Source organism: Pantherophis guttatus, chromosome 2, assembly GCF_059756535.1.
Source record: "Pantherophis guttatus breed Tessera chromosome 2, ASM5975653v1, whole genome shotgun sequence".
In the NCBI taxonomy this organism is placed as follows: domain Eukaryota; kingdom Metazoa; phylum Chordata; class Lepidosauria; order Squamata; family Colubridae; genus Pantherophis; species Pantherophis guttatus.
Genome location: NC_142064.1, coordinates 158,828,047 through 158,855,342, shown reverse-complemented (window position 1 = coordinate 158,855,342; position 27,296 = coordinate 158,828,047). Strand labels below are relative to the sequence as shown.

The following is a 27,296-nucleotide window of genomic DNA, read 5'->3' as shown; positions in this document are numbered from 1 at the left end:
GTTCTGATTCTAGGGGTTTTTAAATATGCTACTTTTTGTATCCATATTATACAAACTCTTTTGAACTTGAATTAGATTTGTAATCAAAGAGCCACCATGTCTTAGCTGGGTCTTTCTGGTGTCATCTAGTGATTAGCTGAAGTTTTATAGCCTGGATTTAGTAATCCTATGTAAGTAGGCAGGTTATTTAAAAATGGAAGGAAGAACTTTTTATTGGAAAACATTGATTGCCAGTTTATTTATTTATTTATTATTTATTTATTAGTCATATTTCTATGCCGCCCACTCTCCGAGGACTCTGGGCGGCTTACACCAAAAACAGTATACTAAATAGCATATTGCCCCCAACAATCTGGGTCCTCATTCAGTTACTTCTAAGCATTTGATACTTTTAAAACCTTTGAAATATTATAAAATGAATATAAATAATCACATCATCCAAACAGTAATACATAGAGTTTATTTATTATGTTGCTTGATTTGGGTGCTTTAGCAGCTCTCAAAAAGACCAATTGTTTCAAATAAACTGGAAAAGGTTTTTATGGAAATCAAGCAGCAACTTAATATTATCAACAATTTTAAAAAGATTAAAATAAAATTGGATAATAAACAAGCTATTTGGAACTAAGAAAAGATTATTTCCAGTTTTAGGAAATAATCAGGGTAGTTCTTTCAATGTAAAACCTACATTAGTTTCACATTTTTTTAAAAAAACTGCACTTTCCAATGGATGTTCCCAAAAGGTTGGTTACCTTTTATTCTTCTTATATTGGAGATGCAATATATTCAGAGGAATATATTATACCATTGTAGTTTTTTTTATGACACTACCATATTATTATATTGATACACTATTTTTATTTGGATTTTTCCCTTTTTTTGTTTTATTTTTTGTTTGTTCTATTTAGTTCTTTTTTAATCTTATTTTTAATGAATAGTTTGGAATGAAATTAGTAAATTAGTAAATTTTATTTTCAACAGGTATTTGCTGTACAGTACTACAATATTATTATTACTATTACTATTACTATTATTATTATTATTAAAACTAGCAAATGTATTTCAATACAGCCTGAAACTATGTATCACTTATTCTTGTGTAAACATAGATTTACCCATGGAAAGATGTCAATCAGATAGATAAACCTGCTGTAGAAAATCTAGATTCAGGAAAGACTAAACAGTACAGAAATTACTGTACAGAAGTGGCTAGAAAGAAGAGAAGACCGCTTCCTTAGCACTGACTGACTAAAATGCACACTCTGATGTAGTTACACAATAAAATCTACTAAATGGAACTGTGCTATATTACAAGTAAAGTTTCCATTCAGTGCACAAAACTTTCTTATTCATGGGCTAGGTTCTGCTAGTTCTGCTAGATTTAAGTAAATACTGTGCAATGAAACTTGGCTGACACATTATGAATCCAGAGCTATAAAGCGATGGCACCAGTTGGTCTGTATGGTTAATAGGCTGCTTTGAAAACTAGCATCTTTGACCATCAATGATCTGCCTGGCCTGGCCTGGCCCCAGACTCCATGAACTTGGGATAGGCCTATTTTTAGTCACCCATTCCCCCACATCTTGATGTCTCTAGCATACCCTGTTTTTGCTCGCCTTCCCACCCATCTACTGTCCTATCATCCTGACTTCTCTCCAGCAACACCACCCCTCCCATCCTGAACAAGCCCTCTGGGAATAGAAGGAGCCTCTCTCAATTATCAGTAGAGACAACATAAATTACAAGGCAAGATTTCCTCTATTTGTGGGCACCAGAGGGTAATTTGGAAAGTTAAAAGAGTGAGGTTGCGTGGGTGGACCCTCAGCTACTTTTAGAAAGTTGAAGAGAGTCAGGTCTAACTAGAGGGTGAAGGAGCCTGATTGTAGCTTTCCCTGGGCAAAAAGCACAAGGAGTACCCACGAGCTGCCAATCTGTCCTTTCACAATGACTACTGTCGCCTGACTCTAGTTGTTTAGAGACTGGGCTGCAGCGTAAATGAGCAATTGTCTTGAACTGAGAGTCATGGACTCCTCCTCCTGGATTAGAAGAAAGAGTTGACAACTTTGCAAACCTGAGTAATTTGTCACTTGCCACCATTAAATATAAATGGAGTTGAGGGTCACTATTTCCAATTATTAGAACAGAATAAACAATGGGTGGTCGTGGTGATGTTATGGGACTGCATGGTAGTCCCTAACAATTTCTATTGATGCCTGATAAATAAATTTCACACAACTTCTCTTAGATTCTCCAGAAGACCAAATAATTAATCCAGAACCAAATGCCATCCACTATCTTCCACTATATATTTTTTTTATTTATTATGGCAATAGCAAAGAATAGCAAACTAAAATAGGTAAAGTAAGGAACTCACAAGAAATAGCAAATATAGTAATTGACACAAAAGAATGTTTAGCTTAAAAAAATTAACCACGAGGGTGAGATTTCAGTTTCAGAGGCAGATACCTCATTCATATAACCAGTTTATTTTATGCTCTCTTTTTCCTCTTCCAGCTGGTCTTCTATGCCCTACGTAAAACTTATTATATAAGTTATACAGCATGCCTAAAAAACTGAATTTTCTATCACTTCAATATAATTATCCTGAGAAATTGTAATTGGCACTGAATGTAGCTTGGGAGACAGGGCTTTCAAATAGAAAGCATTGAACTTTTAACTCTCCTCATAACAGCAATGACTTCCAAAATCTGAAGTGAGTTCCAGAAGGGCTATGTCTAGAAACAAGTAATTGACTTGAGGATGAAAACAATGCAACACATTCCTCCCTACTATTAAACAAACCCAAGACACTGGCAACATCCCACTTGGCTAGGGCTTGCTGCCCAACACTGAAGACAAAAGCACGGGTCCTCTTGTATTCAAAGCCGCTCTAGTAGACCACCAATACAAAGTCAATTGCCAGACCAGCACTCTGTTTCAAATATGGAGCTACAGACTGATGAATAATAGTTCAGTTTCCACAATGCGGTTCTTAGAAGCAATTCTCCAATTACAGATTCCAAAAAAGGAGGGCAAGCAGCAGCTACACAATACATATAGCACGGACTGGGTGACAGAATGATTTGATGGATAATCTCTTTGAACTAGACAGTTCTTCCATTCCAGGAATTACAACACAAGGCAGTTAAAGGAAAGATAAACATATTAATCTTTTTCACCTATTTTGGTTTTGATTTCTAAACTCAACCTATGACAGAATCTTCAACACTAGGATTATTATAGTGCTGTGGTCAAGCCACTCAAAGCTATCTATTACCCACCTAAATGTTACTGTGCTGCACAATTAAAAGGTGAGGGGCATGCTACAACTTCCAAAAAACATGCTGGATATGACTGAAACCTCCCGCATTGCAGAATTCTTCTGATCTCTAGGGGAATAGGGAGTGAAGCTACCTTCTAACAATTAATGTTTTGACATCAAAGTCAAAGCATAGCTTGTCTGTGAACCAGTCCTAGCCCAGAAGTAGAGGGACGCCGGCACAGATTTTATCCAGCTTCTTCCATCAAATTAAAAGGAAAAAACTCCACACACAAGCACAACGTTAATGGGAAGATTCTTTTGCTAAAATGGACCTTTGATGTTTAAAAATAATTTGTTTTGTTTTGTTTTCCCCCCTTCTCCGCCCCCCCACTAAAAAGGGACAAAAAACAGATGCCATGTGGCCAGCCCCATTCTAGGGCTGTTGATGAGAGCAAGAGAAGGGAATGGAAGGAATGGAGGAGGGAGTGCAACGTAATCAATCAGCGGCAAAGGCACCCAAGATCAAAGCGCCTGAAAGCAGCAGTCAAAGTCACACGCTGTTTAATATGAGGGAGGGAAGGCTCCAGCAGAACCTGCAGCCACTCTAAAGACAGCACTCTACCATGTCTGAGAAGGCAGGCTCCAAGAGCATCTCTTAAGTAGTGATTTTGATTTTGGCAACATAAGGCGTTGGTCAAGGTTATAGCAGGGGTTCCTATGGCTATAGGCAAAACAATGTAAGAGGGTGTATCCATGTCTCAATCTAATATCATCAGAACTGAACACATCAACCATACGCAGAAATATTAAATGACGGTCTTCGTCCAGCTCCTAATAACGAAGTAGAACAGCATTCATCATGAACTGTATTACACCTAAGAAGATGAATGCTCTAGAAAATTAAAACAAGAGATTATGAATGATTTCAGTCACAGTTTGATATGTTCAAGAGTATTATCATTCACCTATGAAACTGTTTGCTATCATATAAATTATAAATAAATCACATAAAATAAACTGAAGGTTTAATTATTTCAGAGAATGTGACATAATTTTGTCTAAATATGGGAGAATATATTAACACATAGGTTCAATTGTCAAGAGAGCAGGCCTAGAGAACTTTCTCCTCCCAAAGAACACTGTAAGCAAGCTAAACGGCTACCTCTTTTTGCTCCTTTAGTTTTTCTTGGCTGTTCTTTGACTTCTTTGGCTTGGAAGGCCCTCCAGGACTGGACAGAGAACTTGGTTGGTTTGTCAATACTGGAGATAGCATTGGTGTGGAACCGCCGCCACCCAGGTACTGACCACTGCCCATAAAAGGGACAAATGAGGTAGGCATAGGCTCTGAAGGAGGACGAAGCTCCTCTGAATTATCCTGAGATTCTTTACTCCAGTTCTGCTTATCAGTACATTGGTTGGTAAGTGCAGCCTCACTTAAGCAGGATGAGCTTGGAAAGGCAGGCAGGTGTGCAAAAGACACAGCCTCTGGCTCTTCTGTAGAAGCTGATCCTTTTGGTACTTCTTTAGAAAGGGTTTCATTGCTCCCACCTTCTGCATTATCAGAGGAAACAGCCTTCTTTGTGTTCACTCTATTAAAATAAGAGACATGAAAAAGAAGGCTTAAGTATGTGTACGCATAGACAGGAGAAATTATTTTCTTTTTCGGTCAAAAAGTACAGAAATATGTGGTCAATTATATTATTGGAAAATGGGATTCAGGGTTTTTTTTCAGTAACAAATGAAGCATTTCTCACACAGACTGTAACAAAAAGGAACAATAGACTGAGATACTCTGCCAAATTTAATGAAGTTTAAGTTTGATAAAGGGCAATTCTTAATGAACAGGGAATTTAACTCTTTTTGGGAGTATTCTTGAAAACAATTCAGATAACCTTAGCTGGCACAGGTGTCTAATTGCAAAATGGGGTGGCTAAATAAGGAATATATGATAATGAATGCAAAGCCCTGTGCCAGCTCTTATAATTTTTAAGTCTTATTTTAAAAGAATGACATTGTTCTATAATGACTTGGGGAAGGCCTACTTGCTATCCTACTGATGGTTTTCTCACAATGCCAAAGGACTACCATGTCTCAATTGTGAAATTATCTCCCAAAAGAAGTACAATCAGTTCCAACTGTTGTTTTAAAAGAAACTGAAGATATACCTATCATCAAGGCATCAGAAAGGAAACATCAATTTCAGGACCAGATTGCCTTTTCAAATATTTTAATCTTACATTTTTATTGCTTTACAATAGATTATTATTAGGAAAATTATTAATAATAATAATTATTATTATTAGGAAAATTTTAAGGGGACCCGGGAGGGAGGGAGGGGGTTGTAAAAGTGGACCTGGGGGGGTCCAGATAGCGACTGCACGGGATGATGGGTTAATTGGCTGCAGCAGAGGGGTCACGAAAGGAAATTTAACCGGGGGGCAGGGGGACGATAGAAAGGGCTGTGTAATTGAAATCATAAGTGGGAGGGGCAGGTATGACGGGCGCAGGGGGTCATATCAAGTGTCGGGAATGCGCACACGCTGTCTCCGAGCGATTGCGCACTCCGGCCCCCAATGCGTGACTCGTGTCCTGGGTTGTGTAGAGCCTCAGGCCCAGGGTCTGCGGCTGATGTTATGTAATGCCAGGTCAGTGGTTAATAAGGCCTCCCTCATCTGTGATCTTATTTCGGAGGGGGGTGCAGACCTGGCAGGTATTACGGAGACCTGGTTGGGCCAAGAGGGGGGGGTCCCCCTCGTAGAGATGTGCCCGCCAGGTTTCCGTGCATTTCATCAGCCAAGGGCCCAGGGGAGGGGTGGGGGAGTGGCGGTGATCATTAGGGAGAGTCTTTATCCGAGGGAGACCACTGTTCCTCAGATAGCCGGATGTGAGTCCCTTTGTGTGAAGTGGGGCCGTGGGGTGCAGATGGGTCTGCTGACTACGTACCTGGCTCCCTGCCACGTGGCAGCAACCCTGCCCGAGCTACTCGACGTCATTGCCGGAGTGGCGGTCGATACCCCCAGACTTATTGTCATGGGGGATTTCAACCTCCCGTCCACAGGTGAGGCGTCAGAGGTGGCTCGGGAGTTCATGGCTTCCATGACGGCCTTGGACCTGACCCAGTTAGTTCAGGGCCCCACTCACATAGGGGGACACACTCTGGACCTGATTTTTATCTCTGGTCAGTGGTTGAATGATCTTGGTAGAGGGGACCTAGACATCAAACCCTTGTCATGGACAGATCATTCGCTCCTTCACATAGACTTTCCTACCGCTTTCCCCCGCCGCAGGGAGACGGAACCAACCAGATGGTTCCGTCCCAGGCGCCTGATGGATCCCGAAAGGTTCCTGACGGAGCTTGGGCCGTTTCCTGAGACTCTAACACACGACTCGACTGAAGAACTGGTAGCCGCCTGGGAAAGGGCGGCCGCTGGAGCTTTGGACCGTGTCGTGCCTTTGCGGCCTCTGACCCGATGCCGATCTCAATTAGCTCCTTGGTTCTCTGAGGAGCTGAGAGAGATGAAGCGTCGGAAAAGACGCTTAGAGAGCATTTGGAGGACTAGTCAATCCGATTCTGACCGGACACAGGTGAGGTCTTATATCAAGACTTACCTAGTGGCAATAAAAGCGGCAAAATCTAACCATTTTTCCGCTCTTATCGCATCTGCAGAGAACCGCCCAGCTGCCCTGTTTAGGGTGACCCACTCCCTTCTTCGGGGGGGAGTACGGGAAGATCCCCTGCAGGGTCGTGCTGAGGATTTTGTGCAATTCCTGCATGATAAAGTCGCTCGGATTCGGGATGGCTTGAACTCCGATTGGATGAGTCCACGGGAGGAGACCGGGGCAGGTCTTGAGAATGTTATCTGGGAGGAGTTTGATCCTGTGACTCCCGAGGATGTGGACAGAGTTCTGGGTAAGATTAGTGCCGCCACGTGTTTATTGGACCCGTGCCCCTCCTGGTTGGTACTGGCCACCCGGGAGGTTACACGAGGCTGGCTCCAGGGGATTATAGATGCTTCTCTGAGTGAGGGTGCCTTTCCTGCCGCCTTGAAAGAAGCGGTGGTGAGGCCCCTCCTCAAGAAGCCTTCCCTGGACCCGGCTGAATTAGCTAACTATCGTCCAGTCTCCAACCTTCGTTTTGTGGCGAAGGTTGTTGAGAGCGTGGTGGCACGACAACTTTCCCGACACCTGGATGAAGCTATCTATCTAGACCCGTACCAGTCGGGCTTCAGGCGGGGGTACAGCACAGAAACGGCATTGGTCGCGTTGGTGGATGATCTCTGGAGGGCTCGGGACAGGGGTTGCTCCTCTGTCCTAGTCCTATTAGATCTCTCAGCGGCTTTTGATACCATCGACCATGGTATCATGCTGCAGCGGTTGAGGGGGTTAGGAATAGGGGGCACCGTTTTGCGGTGGTTCTCCTCCTTCCTCTCCGACCGCTCGCAGTTTGTGTTGGCAGGGGGACAGAGGTCGACCTCGAGGCATCTCACATGGGGGGTGCCGCAAGGGTCAGTCCTCTCGCCCCTCCTGTTCAATATTTATGTGAAGCCGCTGGGTGAGATCATCCGTGGTTTTGGGGTGAAGTGCCATCTGTACGCTGATGATACTCAGCTGTACATCTCCACCCCAGACCACCCCAACGATGCCCTTGATGTGATGTCTCGCTGCCTGGAGGCCGTGCGGGTCTGGATGGGGAGGAACTTGCTCAGACTCAACCCCTCCAAGACCGAGTGGCTGTGGCTTCCGGCGCCCCGATATAGTCAGCAGGTGCCATCGCTGACTATTGGGGGTGAATCTCTGCCCCCCACGGAGAGGGCTCGCAATCTGGGTGTCCTTCTGGATGCACGGCTGTCTTTAGAAGAGCATATGACGGCCGTGGCCAGGGGGGCCTTTTATCAGGTTCGCCTGATTCACCAGTTGCAGCCCTTTCTGGATCAGGACGCCCTACGCACGGTCACTCATGCCCTTGTTACTTCCCGGTTGGACTATTGTAATGCTCTCTACATGGGGCTCCCCTTGAAGAGCACTCGGAGGCTCCAACTGGTCCAGAATGCGGCCGCGCGGGTAGTTATGGGCGCAACTCGTTGTTCCCATGTGACACCCCTCCTGCGCGAGCTGCACTGGCTCCCAGTGGTCTTCCGGGTGCGATTCAAGGTGTTAGTTACCACCTTTAAAGCACTCCATGGCATAGGACCCGGGTACCTCCGAGACCGTCTTCTGCCACCAATAGCCTCCCACCGACCAGTCCGTTCCCACAGAGAGGGTCTCCTCAGGGTGCCGTCAACCAAGTTATGTCGACTGGTGGCGCCCAGGGGAAGGGCCTTCTCTGTGGGAGCCCCAGCCCTGTGGAACGAACTGCCCCCAGAAATTCGTAAGACTTCCGACCTCCGGGCGTTTCGCTGCGCACTAAAGACCCTATTATTCCGCCAGGCCGGACTAGCAACATAATAGTTTTTTAAATTGGGATATTTAAATTTATTGGGGTTTTAAATCTGAGCCACTTTATTTAATTATTTTAAATTTTATATTGTTGTTTTATTTGTGTTTTTAAAAAGGCTGTACACCGCCCTGAGTCCTTCGGGAGAAGGGCGGTATAGAAGTAAAATTATTATTATTATTATTATTATTATTATATTTCATTGTTCTTTCTGCACACTGCTCTTGTTTCCTTCAGGATGTAAACTGGTGATATATACTATAAATAAAACAGTAAATTAAACACCAAACAAAATACCAGATACCGGTCAGAACATTAAATATCAACAAGGTTGGTGGGGGGGGAGGCACTTTCATTGCTGGCAAATAAACCTAATGAAGGTCTTCAAAAACATGCCCTTAAATACTCACTCCCACAAAAGTAAATTTATCCCTTGGGCAAAAAGAAAAGAAAGAAGAAAAAAACAAAAAGGGAAAGGGGAAAAAAATGGAAATAATGCTCTTCCCTACCTGATAATGGCATTGCCTCCAGTTAGACCAAGCGACTTCAGACTTGTCTTCTCCAAAGCAGTTTTCCCAGATACCTACAATGGAAAACAACATACAGTACTGTTTTATCAGTTCTGAAAAGGCAACTCGCTCAAAAGTTATTTGAATACTTTAAGTATCAAAGAGTAATATATAGCACTCTGTCTCACGTACTCTAAATGCTTCTAAATAGTTCTATGTTTTTGTTGACCCTTGTTCAGAGTGTTAATTATTTTTTTTTTAAAAAATGTTAGTTTTGTATAAATAAAATCCCACATTCCATTTTTGACACTTGCATTTAAAGAAATCTTAGACAGCAGAACTGAAAAAGACCTAATTGGAGATATTGGAATCTACTACTAGCCTTGATTAACCATTCCTCCAATTTGGAATTAAGCAATTTCATAAGTTTATGCTCTTCCTATCTTCAAGTAGTAATTTAAACATGCCCAACTGCATTTAGCTATATGATGACAAGTTTATCCTGAGAGGAAGCTTAGAAGAGGCTTATTCTGCCTATCCACTCCTCCCCCACCTCTTTCAGTATTCCACTTCCAGGATAGCAGAACTAACACTGATTACTATAAGGGTGATCTGTTCAGTACCTGGAAGGAGAGGTTGGCATTTATTCTACGGTAGGTGATGAATGACTCTAAAGTACTGACATATAAAAGCATTAAACAAAAATAAAAACCCCGCAGAGATCAAAACAAGGAAAAAGCAAATATTTATTAAGCTGTAACCACTGTTGTGAGTCTCGAGTTTTATAAGAACTTGAAAAAACACACAAACAGATCATTGAGTATATTTTATGGGTTCAAAGGCTTGAGCTAAGCAGCCCATGATTATGTTCCAGCAGGGTTTTTTTCTTCCCCTCACCCCACAAAATACTTCAAACTTTGAAGAGACTAAGTCCTTCCAATTTCCCTTCTTCAGTGAGTCAAAAGGAGGAACTCATTTTCCAGACTGGAAAGCTATGCAGAGTAATTTTGTCATTTTCAGTGAGAGATGAAGGGGAATGGCGGAGAAGTGGGTTTGTTGACTTACTTCGTCTCGCATGTAAATACAGACAGGGGACACTTCACTTTGCTCTTCCACATATTCCCTGCAAGAAACATAAAAATGAAGTATGCCCTATTGAAGAAAACCCTGTTCTGGTGTCAAAAGTCCCAAAACAAATCTAATGTACAGTCTGTGAATTTTCTAAGCTTTTTCAGAGAAAAGTCTACAGATAGCCCCGAGTAGCTTACCAATATTAATACTCAATGGTTTCGTACCCATCTTCCACTTACCATAACACAAAAGGCCTTGCAAAGCTCAGATACGTTCTTCATCTCTTTCTCATCCCAACCCACTACAGAGTCAGACTGAGGTTGGATTCTGCTGAAGTGGTATTTTCTCCCTTCTCCTAACTTAACTCTTACTGTATATAAACAATCTATGTAACTTCAGTGAGAAGCGTGGCAATAATATGTCCAGTTCCTATTGGCCATTAAAACAAGCTTCCTGCCTGGTTAATGACCACTGTCTTCTATCACCATTTTGGGTTGTAGGAAACACCAAGACTGTCTGGTGCAACTTTAGTGTTTTGTTTTTGTTTTGTCAAAGGACTATTGACCTTCATGAAGAATACCTTATATACCTTTGTGGTAAAGCAACACAAACTATTATTGAACAACAACAACAATAAATAAGAACAGTTGAAGAATTCCAGGGTAGATGAATGTAAGGAAGCAATAAAGCAAATGAGTGCTGGCTTAAATCTATACGTAAACTATTACATATACAGGTGATCATTATCTGAAGTCTCTTTGGTTTTTTTATATCTTCAGTTGGCAAGTTCAGACTGTCTGAACACTCTGTGTTAACATGTTTTGTGTATCTGCCATTTTGGGTGCATGGTTCTGAGCCATCTGTCATTTTGCATAAGTGTAGAAGTATGAATTGGGCCTCCAGCTCTCTGATCTTTCAGGAATCTGCTACCATCAGTCTAACCAGTATTGATCCCATCGTTGTACAGCTGGCAATCTTCACAGCATTTCCTTCCTTCCTTCCTTTCCTTCCTCCAATCTTCCCTTGTAGTTAACAGTCAATTAGATAGTGATTTTAGATACTTGGTAAAGATTAAAATATCCAGCAATGTAGTATCTATAAAAAAATAAAAGGCTTTCAATTCAATACCCAATACCACTAAACCAATAGTTAAGTTTTCAGGACTGAAAAAAAAAAGCAACAAAAATTTAAATCTAACAAGACTGAACCTGAAGTGACTTGATGAAAAAAACTCAAAATAAAATAATAAAAATTAGTGGAACAACAAATCTTCTAAGATCCAAGCTTTCTATATTAACTCGAGCAGAAAGCATCCAACATAAAAATATAATATGTCCTTCCAGAAGGCAATACCTGCCAAAAGACTTATAGAAACGCTGTGGAAAGATGAAAGTATTATTTTTAAATTTACGTAAACTCTTATTACTGACTCTTACAAATGGAAATTCCCGTTCTTTATAGTTTTTTCTTCCAATTATGACCATAACTTGAATTCCTTTATTCTTCTGCCAGAAGCAGCCCAATATGTTTTGAAATAGCACTCCCACTTTTTTTCCACATATAAAGATGCTGAACGGATTGGCAGTTGAAACTTCAGCACTGGAAATGAAAAATCATATTTAAATGTGCATGAAGACAGCAAGTCATATGGCACACAGCCTATTTGCCAAAATTGTAAATCAGTGCCACTTACTATCTCCTAGTATCTGCAGCATAATCAAGCTATCTCACTATGCCTAATAATTGGGATAAATAGATTTTGCATATCTTCTATCTCTTTTTGCTTACATGTGCATTTATCTCGTTTCCTGCTAATTCCAAAGACATTTTTTGGACTGTGTTGAAATTCTCTACAAGTCTGAAGACAACATGTGTGGCCCTTCAGACTTTCTCTACCAATGATCCTAATGGAAAAAAAATACTATTTAAATCTATGTTATATTTATGATAGAGAAAAAGAGATATCTTCCTTTTGCAAACATTTGTAATTTGGGAGGCAGGGGAAAGCAGGCCTAACAGATCAGTTCTGCCACACAGAGAAAAAATAAAATTATCCAGAAAGTACTTGGTCAAGGTAATAAAGGGTACGTCAATATTAAGGGACAAACTAATTTATTAGATTTATATGGCTGCCATCTCAAATACACAACTCTGGGCAGCCAACAATATTAAAAATAAATAAAACCACATTTTTATTAAAAATAATAAAACCACATTTTTAAAACACATAGCAGCTGAAAGAAATCTGGCTCCATCACAGACACGGCCCCAGGTTTGAGGAAAGAACCAAGTCTCCAAGGCCTTGTAGAAGGCCAGCAAGGTTGGGCCCAATTTGATCTCCAGAAGGGATGTTCCAGAGGATGAGCGTCATAGGAAAAAAGGGTCAACTCCTGGGCCCTGCCAAAAAACACTCCCTAATTGATGGGGCCCAAAGATGCCCCTCCTGCTGGTCTAGATGGCACAAGCAGAAACAATTTAGGAGAGATGGTCCCATAACTCTGGCCCAAGTCACGAAGGGCTTTAAAGGTGACCATCAGCATCCTGAATTGCACCTGGAAACATACTGGTAATCAATGCAGCTTGCAAAGGGTTGCAAAGATCACATGCATTGAAATGAGACCTGCTCACCCTGCCACATTTTTGATTAGTTAATCAATCAGTGTATAGCAGGTTTTAAATGAGCATTAGAGAAATCTTGCAGAATGACAAGTCCCTAGACCAGCAACCCCCGATCTTTTGGGCATCAGGGACCGGTTCCATGGAGAGAGGCTTTTCCACAGACCAGAGAGGGTGTGGTTTTGTGTGCTGCCTGCATCCTTTAGATGGGGCTTCACTTGTTTGAGCCTACTAGTTTCTGGCATGTTGCGGACCGGTGCCAGTCCATGGATCGGGGGTTGGGGACCCCTGTCCTAGGTTTTGGAAACAGAAAGTTTCTCAAGACAATTTTGCTGCAGAAATTATTAAAAATAATCATTCAGAAACTTGAGTAATCTGCCAGCAAGTATGCTAATGATAAACTCCTAAGTATATCCTTAACTCAGAACATGACATGAATGCTATGATCAATAACATATTCAAGTGTAAATCAGAAAGGGAAGTAAGCATATTTTTTTAAATGTTAGCCCAATTAAAGCTCTTGAAATTGTGGGTACTATTTACTGAAGGGATGATTGGCAAAAACCAAGAGGTTGTTTCCTTATAGACTTATGGAACTATGAACGGTAGTATTTGCTTCCTCCATCTCCAGCTTTCAGATGAGGGGACAATTAAATGTTACTGAATGGCAATTTTAATTTAGTGTCCCAATATTGTATTTGGAGTACAAAGGGATTCAACCTGAATCTGAAGCACCAGAGCTCTCTGCTTAAATATGCAGATCAATTAATCTTTTATTATATTTGTTTCCTTACTTCTAAATTATTTTCCAGTTTATGAGAAATATGCACATTTTGAAAAAAATTTCGAGAGGGTTACAATTCTCACTTATCCTTAAGTTAAGCTTATTCATTTTTTTCTACAAGCTATCTAACTGCAGAGGTGGGCGATCAGAGCCCTCAGGGTTGCTATTAACAAGAAGAGAATATTCAAGACATACTTCTCCAAAGTCACAATAAACAGGAACCAATTTATTTGCAAAAGATAGGATCACAGGCTTAAGATGCAAGACTAAGAATGCTATGATCTAGCAGACAAATTTCAAGAAAAGGGACATCTCTTTTAATTTCAACACCTCTGACATTATTATCCAAGACTGTGTTCTCTGATCAAGTGTCTGCAAAAAACAACATACACAAAGATTCCCAAGAGATGGTTAGAAGCCAGCAGGCCCCTCCTCCAGCGACTGTTAATCCATTACGTGCATTCTCTTGAGGCAAGCAGACACATCAAACACGCTGCCATTACTTTGATGTGCTGTTTTTCAGAAGGAGAACAGCAGGCAGATTAGATTCCCTCATGTAGGGATCTGACAGGGCCTGTAAACATCTTGTGTAAGGGCTAGAGCATGCTGGAGGAGGAGAAGCAGCAGCTCACAATAGCTTCCAGACCTAATTAGCAGAAATGGACACTAGGGACCTGGGGGAAAATTCCAGTGGGTTGACCACACTTATCCCCTTCTGCTCCAAGAAGAGGCACAGAGCTCTAACAGCATTCTCCATATGGGACAGTCAGAGAATGAGCTTTGAAGAGTTAGCAAGTAGACAAAATGGCTGGGGCTACCAGAATCTATTCTGAAATAAGCTATTTAGCCAGATACTTTATAAAATACAGAAGTATTCCAGTTTACAGAATGTGAAAATGCAACTAGGAGTTCAAACTGCTACTAAGCTAGCTCATATATGGTTTTTTTGTTTTGTTTTTTTTACTATTCCTTCAATTTTAAAAAAAGAAGTCATCCAAAACTCTTGCTCCATCCCATACAGTATGAGTGCCCAGTGGGGTTTCAGGAATTAAGAGAAATTGATACTTTTGTAATATTTACTGTATCTTGGGCGAGTTAAGCCAAATTTCTTTACAAGAAAACCAATTATATTTAATATTTAAAATATTCATCAGAAAAACAAAAGCAAACATTGCACATGTTGGGAAAATATGCCTCATTGAGTACCAAGTTCATCAATTAATTCCTCAGGTAAATACATGTAACTGCCTAGACAAAAGCAGAAAGTCTAAGAAATTAACTATCACCGCGGCTTGGTATTTTTTTTTTTAATTTGATTTATATGCCGCCCTTCTCTGGAGACTCAGGGCGGCTTACAATGCGTTAAGCAATAGCCTTCATACTTTTGCATATTTATACAAAGTCAGCTTATTGCCCCCACAAACTGGGTCCTCAATTTACCTACCTTAGAAAGGATGGAAGGCTGAGTCAACCTTGAGCCTGGTGAGATTCGAACTTACAGTAATTGCAGACAGCTGGTGTTAATCACAATGCTATCAATCTGCTGAGCCACCAGGGTTCTTTAAACTGAAGTGCTTGAAGATAGAAGTCTATATATTCAAAATGCATGCTGTATTTCTGAGTTACAATCCTTCTATGAGTGCAAGGCTGTGTCTAGACATGAGACCTGTTTTATATTATCTGTTACTTTCTTTTTATTGTTTCAATAATTGAAACAAAGCATCTACACAATTCATTCCTATTAAGATTTTTTTTATACACAAAACCATTTTATTATATTCACTGCAGAACTGTTAACAATATATAGTTAAATAGAGATAATAAAGAAATCTGTAACATATTCTTTAAAAACAGTCAGAATTCACTAGATGCAGCAGAGTTGATGGCATCAGAATTTCATACATCTTCTTGTTGTGTTAAAAAAATCCAAAACTCCTCTCTGAAAGAGGACTTGAAGGGCTATTCACCTGTTTAAGACTGCAGCCATATGCACACCATTTACACCTGCAGATTGGTTCAATTTGCTGCTAGGTTAGGAAAATTGAACCTAGGTTAAAAAAAAAAGACACAAGACTGAAGTCTTAGTGATAGAACATTTTCTTTTGAAGATGTTAGGCAGGTGGAAGAAACAATGAGAGGGAGGAACAGAAGATCAAAAGAAAGAACGGAGAGTGTTGCACAGTTGAAACAAACAGCTGTGTACAAAATGCAAACATATTTTCCACTAACCATGCAATATTTTTATTGGATTAGATATCTGAACTGTTTTATCTAAATGTTACAGATTTTTCCTTTTCAAACACTAGGAATTATGAACATGCAGGTGCTTTAATTTTTTTTTTAAAAAAACCCTGAAATTTCAAATATTATGAGAAAAATTACTGAGTACCGCTAAACTACTGAAGATACTGTTTCCAAAATTGTATAGAAGTAAACCATTACTAGGCATCCATACCTCTAGAGAACTGCATTTTGTTCTGAGTCAATCTAAATAGATGATTCCATTAATAGGAAAAAATACAAAAGTAAAATAACTATAGCCCAATGACTAAGTGATTATGACATTAACTGAATGAAATGACAATGAATAATTGCTAGAGCACCTCAAAAGATACAGTTGGAGACAGCCCAAATATCTGGATCCTAAAAGTAATTTAATTAATTACACTTTTTTTTGTTTTTATAAGCTAGAAAGTTCAAGAACTTTAATGGCACAGTTCTAGCAACCTTTTTTAAATTGATCATTATACCCATGCACACGCATACACCCCCCCCAAACAAACAAACAAAAAAAAATCAGAAAAAAAATAATACAAAGATGTAAAATTAGTAGGCAGAGAAATTGCAAAAGTTGCATTGTTGATGCTCAGTAAATGAAGAATTAACCATAAAAAGCAGAATACATTTTTTTAAAAAAAATAGAAAGGGATTTAAATGATTTTTTTTAAAAAAAATATCTGAGCAAAATATTGGTATCTCCACTATTTTATTATTTAAAGAAAAAAGAAATTCTAAAAACATTACCAAAATAATTAATTTCTAACTTGCCTTTAGTTTACTTCAACGGATATACAATATTTATAAACATTTAAAATTGTCATATAATTCTAATTTTAGTTCTTTAATCAGCTCTTTTTCTACTTAAAAACTATACTCTAAATGTTTAAATTTCCCTTGCTGTGCAATATCTAATGTCTATGGAAACCTTTCTTGGTTGAATTTAGTCAAACTTCTACTGTGAATATACCGGTACATTGTTAATTTTCTCATTGCTATACATTCTCCAAGGTTAAATTCCCAATCAGCTGTCATCAGAAACATATATCTTTTCCAATGTTGTGCTAAATATTCCTTGTTGCTGTCTACATGTATCTTAGAAAGCTGGTTTTTTTAGTTAATGTTTCTGGAGTTATGCTTATTATGCCTAATTTTTATATAAAATTATTTCAACTTAACATTAGTTTCTAAAATTTTCTGTGAATATTACTGTATATAATTTTCCAATACTTTTGAAGGTTTTTTTACATGACCATCACATGTGGCAAAACGTTCAATCTGTATCATAGAAGTTCCATCATTTATTACTATCTGATTTATATATCTTGGCAACTTACTAACAGAGTACACCATCTATAAAATATTTTGTATCAGTTTTATCTTAAATAGTAACCTGTCTCCATATCATATTTAAGAGTCCTAGCAACCTTTTTGGCTAAAAGTTTTTTTTTTTCTTCAAACTCTTCCAAGTTTGAACTATTTTCTGATGTCATTATAAGCAACTTTACTAATGTCTAAGAGTCCTTAAAGCTTTAAATCACAAGTGGAGACAGAGGGTAAGCAAAAATGGGAAATCATCTTGACTGCTTAGGATAAAGTGTAAGGGACTATTTGACACTACTAAGTAATAGTAGATGAGCAATACTACTTTGATTTCCAACTTCAGTTTCATCACATTATGATGGTTGCAGTATCCCAGGGTCATGTGATCACCTTTTCCAACCTTTTGACAAGAATGTCAATGGGGAAGCCAGATTCACTTAACTATGTTACTTAACAACTGCTGTGATATACTTAACTGTGACAAAAAAGGTAATAAAATGGGGCAAAACTCACTTAACATAAAATGGGGCAAAACTCACTATCTTGCTTAACAACAGAAATTTTGAACTAAATTGTAATCATAAGTCCGGATTACCTGCATTACATAACCAAGAGCTGTATTGTACAGTTGAAACTAAGCACAAAAATCAAAAACCTAAAATGATGACGACACTGGACGATTACGGAGCTGAAGCAATTTCCTGATGAAGAAAGTTATAATGCTTTGGGAGCTTAAATAAGGAGGTCTTTTAAACCACACTCTTCCAATGAAACTAAATGGCAGTTAAATTTTTGGAAGATCTTCATAAAGTGTATGGTTAAATTATGGAAAACACTACCATATGTTGTTGAGAGGGTTGCTAACTTGCATTACTTTAAAAGGATTGGGCAAATTCAAGGTAGATAATTCTTATTTCACAACTTCTAATTAAGATATTTATATATGGCCTCCAATAATAGAGGCAATATTTAACTAAATATCAGTTGCTGAGTAATAGAAACAAGAGAATGTTATTATGATGCCTAGTTGTTTTTCACAGCCATCAGTATGTATTAGAACGTATCACTGAATGTTGTGGACCTTTAACACAGTTGTGTTTTTATCAGCCCTTCAGAAATCTTTTTCAGAACGGATGTGAAGCAAAACAGTAAAGGAGAGAGAGGAGAGAAAATCTCGTCTACATAAAAATATTGCATTCTGCATTTATGTAATTCAGTGGTGGGATTCAATTTTGTTTACTACCAGTTTTGTGGGCATGGCTTGGTGGGCATGGCAGGGGAAGGATACTGTAAAATCTCCATTCCCTCCCCATTCCAGGGGAAGGATACTGTTGTGGCCCGCCAGCGGCCTGCGTGGATTGTTGCTGATCTTGACGACAAGGAGGCTGGTGTGGTGCTGCGCCAGCAGCCTGGGCAGCCGGCGCTTGAATCGGACAGGAAGGAGGCTGAAGAAGATGTGGTGCCAGAAGCAGGGATTCAGTCAGGGCCTTCAGAACCTCCAGAGGCTCCTTTAAGTGAAGAGGAGGAAGAGGAGGAACCTCTTCTCAATGCACGGGCACGCAGAGCTGCCAAAAGGCAGGAGTGGTTCCTCAGGAGGAGGTCTCCTCGAGAGTAAGGCTTGGGGCTAATTGTCCACGCCCTTAGCCTATTTAAGAAAGAACGCAGCTTGTAACAAACTGCAGGAAACAACTTTAGTTTGCTAATCATCGCGTTGGGATTTCTCTGCAACCTTGCTTCTGAGCTTTCTGCCAACTTCAGTAAGACTCTATCTTATCTGTAGAATTCTGGCCGGCTGTTAAGAACGCTTATTAACAGCCGGCATTTGCTAAAACTGTGTTATTTGAGTAAACTAAGTTTTGTTCAGAGTTTGTGTGTGCTGTGTTCTTTGGGATCCGTAGCTGGGGCAGAACAGATACTGTAAAATCTCCATTCCCATCCCACTCCAGGGGAAGGTTACTGCAAAATCCCCATTCCGTCCCGATCAGCTGGGACTCAAGAGGCAGAGAATAGATGGGGGCAGGGCCAGTCAGAGGTGGTATTTACCGGTTCTCAAACTACTCAAAATTTCCGCTACCGGTTCTCCGGAACTGGTCAGAACCTGCTAAATACCACCTCTGATGTAATTGTGAAAGGGGAACTTCTTACAGTCTGAAACTGTTTTCAAGCAAGGAACTGATTCCATACAAGACACTAATTTATACAAGGGATCAGTACAGAATCTATAAAATGTAGCTGAAGTTCACTGAGTAGGAAATATGAGCTAGATAAACAACAGGTGATTTATTAGATCACTTTAAAGATGGTGGAGACTAAATTTAAATGATTGTTAAAATGACAAAAAGATAAAACCTCTACCAGTGAACCCCTACAGAACGGTTTGTTAATGCATATATTAAAATATGAACCAACACATGGACAAAGAAATAAGTGACATCTTTTGGAGATAATTCTAATTAGATTTTCTATGTAATCACAACTCACTAGACATAAACAATATTATTTGTGAAATTGTATCTGGAATGTGTCAGGGGAAAAGTACAAAAAACTGTAAATCAAAGGTTGGCAAAAAACAAAACAGTCATCTGTTGTTATTCATGCAAGCATTCAAGTTGGCTCATCCACCCTTTCTTGATGGTCCTATCATCACTGCTTTGGACGTTCTAGTCTGACAGTCTTTCTGAGATATTGCTGGAACAGTTCCGATTCTGAAAGAAATAACTACCAATAAAACAATCCTATAACATAACAAATGGGTGATAGTAAATGTGTTTTAAAACAGAAAGGAACCTAGAAGAGGGCTCTCTCTCTCTCTCTCTCTCTCTCCCTCTCACACAGACACACACACAGAAACACACATGTAAAAATCAAAGAACAAATAGAGACAAAAAATGCACATCAGTGATGGTCCTTTTCTAAGTATTAGGCAAGCTCGCTAAGAAGTGGTTTTGGGGGGAAGAGGGAAAAGGAAGAGAAAGATGCTTCAGCATAATTTGCAACAATTGTTTACAATTTAAGAAGTTCAGCCTTCTAGGCCACAAAAAACAAAGTTAAGTAACAAATCATCTGTGAAGTACAGATTATTAGTTTGACATTTGTTTTTAAGGAGTCTTGAATCCACTTCAGACAGAAAGAACACTAAATGTAGGTTGCAGCAAGAGGGAGGCAAACCATCACAGAAGCTTCATAATTCACAGAATATATGAAGCATAGGCTAATCCTTTTTTTAAAAAAACCCTAAAAGACACAAAGGGCAATAAGAAACCTTTTTTAAAAATAACACCTCAATTGCTTGGAAATGTCCAGTCAACAATTGAATTGAAACACTCTGAAGAATAGTAGAATTTGGAGAGCAAGCCACTGCCAAAATCTAAAACCCGAGCTGCAAATATTTTCTATTATTTCTGTAGAATCTTTTCCAACAGACAAGAGAAAAATCTCGTCAATTCCAGAATAACTGTTCTTCATGTTCCCATTTGATTATATCAGAACCTAGGAAGTTGTACATAATGTGTACAATTTATTATTAGTATAAAATAATCAGAGTTGTTTAACACCAGAGAGAAAAAGTATAGTGAAGCATAAAAGTTAAAATTGAGGAGAATGGCAGAAAAATAAGGCGATCGTTTTGTTTAGTGGTTTTTCTGGTCTTACCAGTCATTTCATACATTATCCAATCATACTTTTGCGACCAAAGGAATCAAGGGGAAGAAATACATACTCTAGTGGAAAAGTCAATTGCTTTAGTTTAAAAATTTTGAAGACTATATAAATATTCCCAGGCACAGAAATATAATAGTGAAAGAAACTTACTTAGGCATGAAAACAAATGTGCAATATAACAAACTATGACAGAGGAAACCAATGAAGTTTCAGGACCAAACTGTATTTGAATACAGTATTTTTTAACACACAACACAACTATCAACACATGGATTTGTCTTTTATATACCCCTTAAACTGTGGTGTCTATTTGTTTGTAATCTTCAATTTGGAGAAAAGGTACTTTATAGGGAAATAATTTCTTAATCAATATATCTCAAATGGGCTAATTTACAGAATGCGTCCAAAATTGATTCACGGCTCTTTGGGATTGAAATTCAGCAAATTTATGACTGCTTCAATGCTGCTGCGCCACTGTGATCAGTTATGGTCAGATGATTGTCATTTCCAAGTCACCAAGACCATAGGGAATTTAACAAGAAGTGCAAACTCGATTGCCCAAGTTCCCTGATAGTTTCCCACAATCAAAGAAAGGAAAGAAGGAAGGAAGATTTCCGATGTTCCCTGCCAGCTGCCCTCAAAGAAACTCAATGAGGAAGATAACAGGAAGTTGGAAACCATTCTCGCTTCTACTACTTTAACATAATTATAATTGGTTAAGAATATCATAATATAGAAGGATCTCCAAATTAAAAGGTCCAGGCTATATAACAATATCAATTGTATTCATTTACCAATCTTAGGCAAGAAAGCCAGGTGAGGCAGTCCCTCTCTCCTAGCCCTGTGCCAGTTCAAATGTTTTATTAGTTTATCAAAATATAAAATACAGAAATACAAAGAAAAATGAAGACAATGGGAAAATAAGGGAGGAAAAGGGGAAGAGAGAAAAGTATAGGGCAGTGATGGCTAACCTTTTTGCCATCGCGTGCCAGGAGAGGGGGGGCGGGGGAGAGTCACGTGCGCACGTGCCCACGCGCATATGTGCGCAACCCCCTCCCCCTCCCCCCCGCTCCTGGCACATGATGGCCTGGTAGGCCCATTTTTCTTTCTTACCTGGTTCCAGATCCTCTCTGTGTATCTGGGAACGGGGAAAACAGCCTTTCCCACTCCCTTGGAGGCCCTACGGAGGCTGAAAAGGCCTATTTCCCAACTCCTGGTGGGACAGGAAGTGACATTTTTTGCTGTCCCCAGCCTCCAGAACCTCTCTAGGAGTCTCTAGGAGCCTCTCTAGGAGTCTGTCTAGGAGTCTCTGGAGGCTGGGGACAGGAAAAAACGTCACTTCCTGTCCCACCGGGAGTGGGGAAATGGGCCCATTGAGCCTCCGTAGGGCCTCCAAGGAAGTGGGAAAGGCTGTTTTCGCCGTTCCCAGATACACAGAGAGGATCTGGAGCCAGGTAAGGAAAAAAAACGGGCCTTCCCCACCCCCCCAGGCCCTCCAGAGGCAGGAAACAGCCTGTTTCCCTACTTCTGGTGGGCCCAGAAGGCCCGAAAATCAGCTGGCCGGCGCGCGCATGCGCCCCAGAGCTGAGCTGGCGTGCCCACTAATATGGCTCCGCGTGCCACCTGTGGCACGCGTGCCATAGGTTCGCCATCACGGGTATAGGGTAAAGGGAAATTCTCAACTCTTAATGAATTTTTGCTCGACTGTGGTCTTTCGGTTTCTGTTTAGGTAAGGAAATATATTTGAAATGATGATCTAATGGGTGACATGTTGTCTAGTTTATTATATAGTCTCAGCCAGACTTGTTTTTCCTTTTAATGCTTGTCTATAGATTCAGAAAAAATGACAAAGGGTCCTTTATTGGTACAACTAATGTAGTATACTGTTCTTTCCAAATGGATTGGAGAAAACAACCCAAGTAAAGTTTAAATTGGCTTTCTATATAATTCCTTAGTTAAATCATTTATTTTAAATAGTGAAACCTACCAATTTCTCTAAAGAGAATATTATTTTGATCATCTTAAGGTAAGTGAATTAATGCTATCTGACTATCTTACTGCATGTTCTTATCACAATATGATCAAATTCTATCCAAAGTAATGGCCATTATACTACAGATCTGTTCATTAATGCAGGATTTTGAGCAAGACTAAATACATTCCTAGGCTGTATTTATTTTAAGAGAGATTTTAGTGAAGTAACAACATAGCAGATATTCATTCTACATCTTAGTTGCCCATAAAATTTGGTTTCAAATGTTGTATGTTCATGTTCCTTTTTTAAATTCTTGTTCTTACACTCACCTGGTCTGTGCAAAATGGTGAAGAATATCCCACAAGGTCTGACTGGAGCTGAATGTGTCCTGGAGTCTAGAACCATCATCCAATTGCAGTGCAATCCGTATCTATGAGATAATATACATGTGTATAGAAGATATACGCATACTCATCTATTAGTAACGCAGTTCATGAAACTTGTTCAAGATCACATCTGGCAAACAGAAATTTGGCCCCTGTCCTTGGTTTCAACTAATGCTGCAGAGCAGCAGGTATTTGTGGCATTTAACACTTATAAACAACATCTCTAAAACAAATAGCTGACAGCATGGATTAAGTTTTATTTTTATTATTGCCTTAACAGAGTTATAAACATTAAAGGAAGTCCACAAAGTCCGCTGTGGAATATATCACTTCAAATTGCAGCTGATTTTTACTCATCCAGAATGTCTGGAAGAAAAAAATTATGTTACTCCATGATCTATTTGTTCTACAGTAGCCAGACTTGATAAGTGTCTTATTATTGAATTATTTTCATAGGAACAAGCTTATTATAAATGAGAAACAAGTCTGTTTCTTTGCGTACTTTCAGGGTTATTTTATGTATTTCAAGCTTTTTTTTTTTAATTTAATTTTTTTCCAGGGAATCATCCTAAAGCAGCAATCTTGATATATGTTCATAGTAATCATTTTGAGAATGAAACTCTAAGAGATTTTTCCATCAAATTGTTTTCATTAGATCTTAAATCTTATCTGAACTTAAATTCATTTTCTAAAGCTTTATTTTCTTTACCCAATGTCAAACTAAGTTATAACTATAAGCTTCACTCAGCATAGGGTGTCATTTTTAATCCATATAAACTGCTATTTTTGTAAGGTATCAAGCTTACCATATTATTTCAACTCAAGTACTATTTGTTCTAGCTTTTTACAATGAATTTAAAGCCCAGTATCTAGATTAAAGGGACCCAAAAGAGCTACTTAGGCTCTGCATAACACAATAAGCTTCTAACCTTCTATAACAAATAGCACATAGATTACAAATGGCACCACCCCTAATAATATCTGAGCATCTCATGCAAGCATAACTTGAGATCTGCTTCTTTGGGAACTGAAACATTTTGTTAACATATTCTAAACACACTTATACTGTAGGTTCTTTTTCCCAAGCACATCATCACCCATTTGTATTTTCTCTGTTCAAATTCAGGACAAAAAAAATATTGGAGTAAACTAAACAAAGAGTCATGTTGGTTTTTCTCAAAATTGATTATGTCCAAAGGAATACTTCTACCGGTAGTTGCAAACCAACATGACTCTTTGTTTAGTTTACTCCAATATTTTTTTTGTACATTTGTTTCTTTATTCTATTAATTAAATCTGTTATCTGCCAACTACAAAGTAAAACTAATAAAACTAATAAAATAAAATTGAATGAATAAAAATAGATAAAATAAATGCTTTAGAGTCTTCAAAAAGCCAAGTTAATTGTCTTAATTCAGAACACAACACATTTCAAAGACTGCAACAGGACAAAAGGATCAGCTGGGAAGAGAGGGAGAAGGAAGATCCATGGGTGGCTTCCCTGGAAGAAGGAAAGACCCAGAGATCAAGGAGGGACCTGGCTGGTTGCTTCACCCAAGATCCTGAGAGAGAGTCTTTCCCCAATGGAGAAACAGTAGGTTATTTGTCTGAGCAGAGTCAGGAAAAATTCAAGCGGTTCCAAGCATATTACAGTAAATTCCAGCTCCTCCCGCTCCCCCCTCCTTCTCACCCTCCCTCTCCCACTCACCCCCCCCCCGTGTCCTGAAGAGGGAATAGAGGGAGGCAGAAGGAAACCATGCATTGGATGAACACCAGTATTGTGTTGTCCTGCTGTAAAATATAAGTTATTGTATATAGTTAAAAGTATAAAACTCTGCATTGTCTTGTTTTCTGTGTCAACTGCTTCCAATGAAGAACAAAATATAACTCCAGTTCAAAAAGAATCCTGTCACACTTTGACAATCAACCATAATGCTGTTAGAATCCAATTGGCTTAGTTTCTACGGGCCTAGCTCCTTCAAAGAGAGCCATCCATATATTCATTCTAATTTGGCCAGGATTCCTCTAGAATACAAATCAGTTGTTCTTTAATTTGTGCAAACAGTATTTATTCAGAAAAGGCTATAGAGAGTTTTTCTTCAACACAGCATTTGGGCCCTGGTTGCTACAACTGGGAGTGAGACATCTATGGGAGACATACTGCTAGATTATTTTGCTTATTACTCTAGTTCTATTTTATTCTGTTATTGTTATTAATAAAATGCTAGAAGTCATATTAGAGTATAGTAGTATGGAAAATAATATAAACAAATAAGAACATTTGGGGGCAGACCATTTTTATTCCCTTCAGAGGTAATATGGTCATCACACCAAATTAACTAGATGGTTGTTAATCCATATCAATGAATAAACATGTGGTATCCACATCCAAAGAACTTCTGATTAGAATAAACAAATCAAAGAGCATATGATTTGTGTCATGTGTTAGCCTGTGACAACATATTTTAACAGACAAATCTGATGTCATGTTAATGCTTATGGTAAAATGTGATTTATAACCAAGACCAGTTGGTCTTTTACTCTGGAGCCCAACTTTGCTTTTATTCCTGGTCTAGTACAAAAAAAAAAAATCCTAGGTTCTAGATCCTCAAGTATCTCTTAAGAAAATATAAATCACATATTTAATATCTTTTAACTGCATTCTCTTGAGTTCTGGATTTGGAAAAACTTCTAGCTGAATGAAATATTATATGAAAATCATTTTTCTGATACTGGTTTTGGAGTCAAAACTGGTCTACATATTGTAGCTGTATGATTCAAATTAACAATAAGTAGAGGTAACATGCCATGTTCTATCTTTCACATGCACAAAAAAGGATAAACAAAGCAATCAGAATTATGTCTGCTACTTTTGAGGATACACTAATTTGGATATACTGATTTTTGTTCTGTTTCAACAAAAAAATACTGAAAATATAACTTTTCCCTTTTTCAATATCATTTATGTTACAGCTGAAAATCTTTAGTTCTCTAGGTTACTGAATTACAATTCCAAACACTCCTTACCATTGGCTTGCAAAATGAGGTTGATGACTTATATAGCTCAACACAGCAATAGAGGATCCACCTTGATGCTAACAAATTACCGTATTTTTCGCACTATAAGATGCACTATCCCTCCCCCAAAAGTGGATGGAAAAGTCTGTGCGTCTTATAGAGCAAATATTGCGGTGGGATAGAGGGGGATTGGTGCGGCGGTGGGGAATGCTGGAGCCTTTACTGCCGAGCAGCTGATCGGCGGTTGGATTGGCCTCCTGAATTACCGTTGATCAGCTGTTCTGGGCAGCGGGGATCACCACCACTGCCTATTGCCGCTGATTTGCTGCCGCCGCCCATTCGCCACCGCCTGTTCACTGCCACCTATTGTCGCGGGCAAACGGGTGCCGATGAACAGCGGCAAAGGCAAACAGGCGACGGTGAATGGGCAGCAGAGGCAAACAGGCAGTGGCAGCAATAGGCAGCGGCAAACGGGCGGCGGTAACAGGCAGCAGAGGCAGCAATTGCCGCCGACAATAGGCAGCAGCAATCGCCACCACCTAGAACAGTTGATCAGCGGTACTCCGGGAGGCCAATCCATCTGCCAATCAGTTGCTCGGCAGCGAAGGCTCCAGTGTTCCCTGGCAGAGGCAGCAGAAATGGAGGAAGCAGGCTGTTTGCTCTTTGCTACAAGGATACTAGCCAGATGAATACCCGATGGATGCTGGGAGGCAGAGTCAGATTTTTTTTTTTCCTCCTCTAAAGCTAATGTGCGTCTTACAGTCTGGAGCGTCTTATGTGAATAATAAGGTAAGTCAGAAATTCTGAGCTATAAAATATATATAGGTTGCCAGAAGAACCTTACAAATGTTCAGGCACAAGTAGCAATTCCTATGCAGAAAGAATATCATTGTAAATTTGCATCCTGCGTTTTGATTCTGAGTTGATTTGGTATTTTAAAGAAAATTATTTAAAACATCCAACAAATCTAAAGAGCAAGA

The 27,296-nt window shown here is 39.4% G+C and overlaps 1 protein-coding gene across 2 annotated transcripts in view; it reads right to left on the bottom strand.

Moving 5' to 3' along the window:
* ASPSCR1 (ASPSCR1 tether for SLC2A4, UBX domain containing) overlaps window positions 1-27,296 on the bottom strand; it is an 81,811-nt gene that overhangs the window by 40,059 nt on the left and 14,456 nt on the right. For both annotated transcript variants that reach the window (XM_087887110.1, XM_034412907.3), the window contains exons 4-7: window positions 23,242-23,342; window positions 10,272-10,329; window positions 9,207-9,280; window positions 4,426-4,852 (exon numbers count right to left, since the gene is read on the bottom strand). In XM_087887110.1, the coding sequence (XP_087743236.1) occupies window positions 4,426-4,852; window positions 9,207-9,280; window positions 10,272-10,329; window positions 23,242-23,342 (660 nt within the window). The remainder of the gene's footprint in view (window positions 1-4,425; window positions 4,853-9,206; window positions 9,281-10,271; window positions 10,330-23,241; window positions 23,343-27,296) is intronic.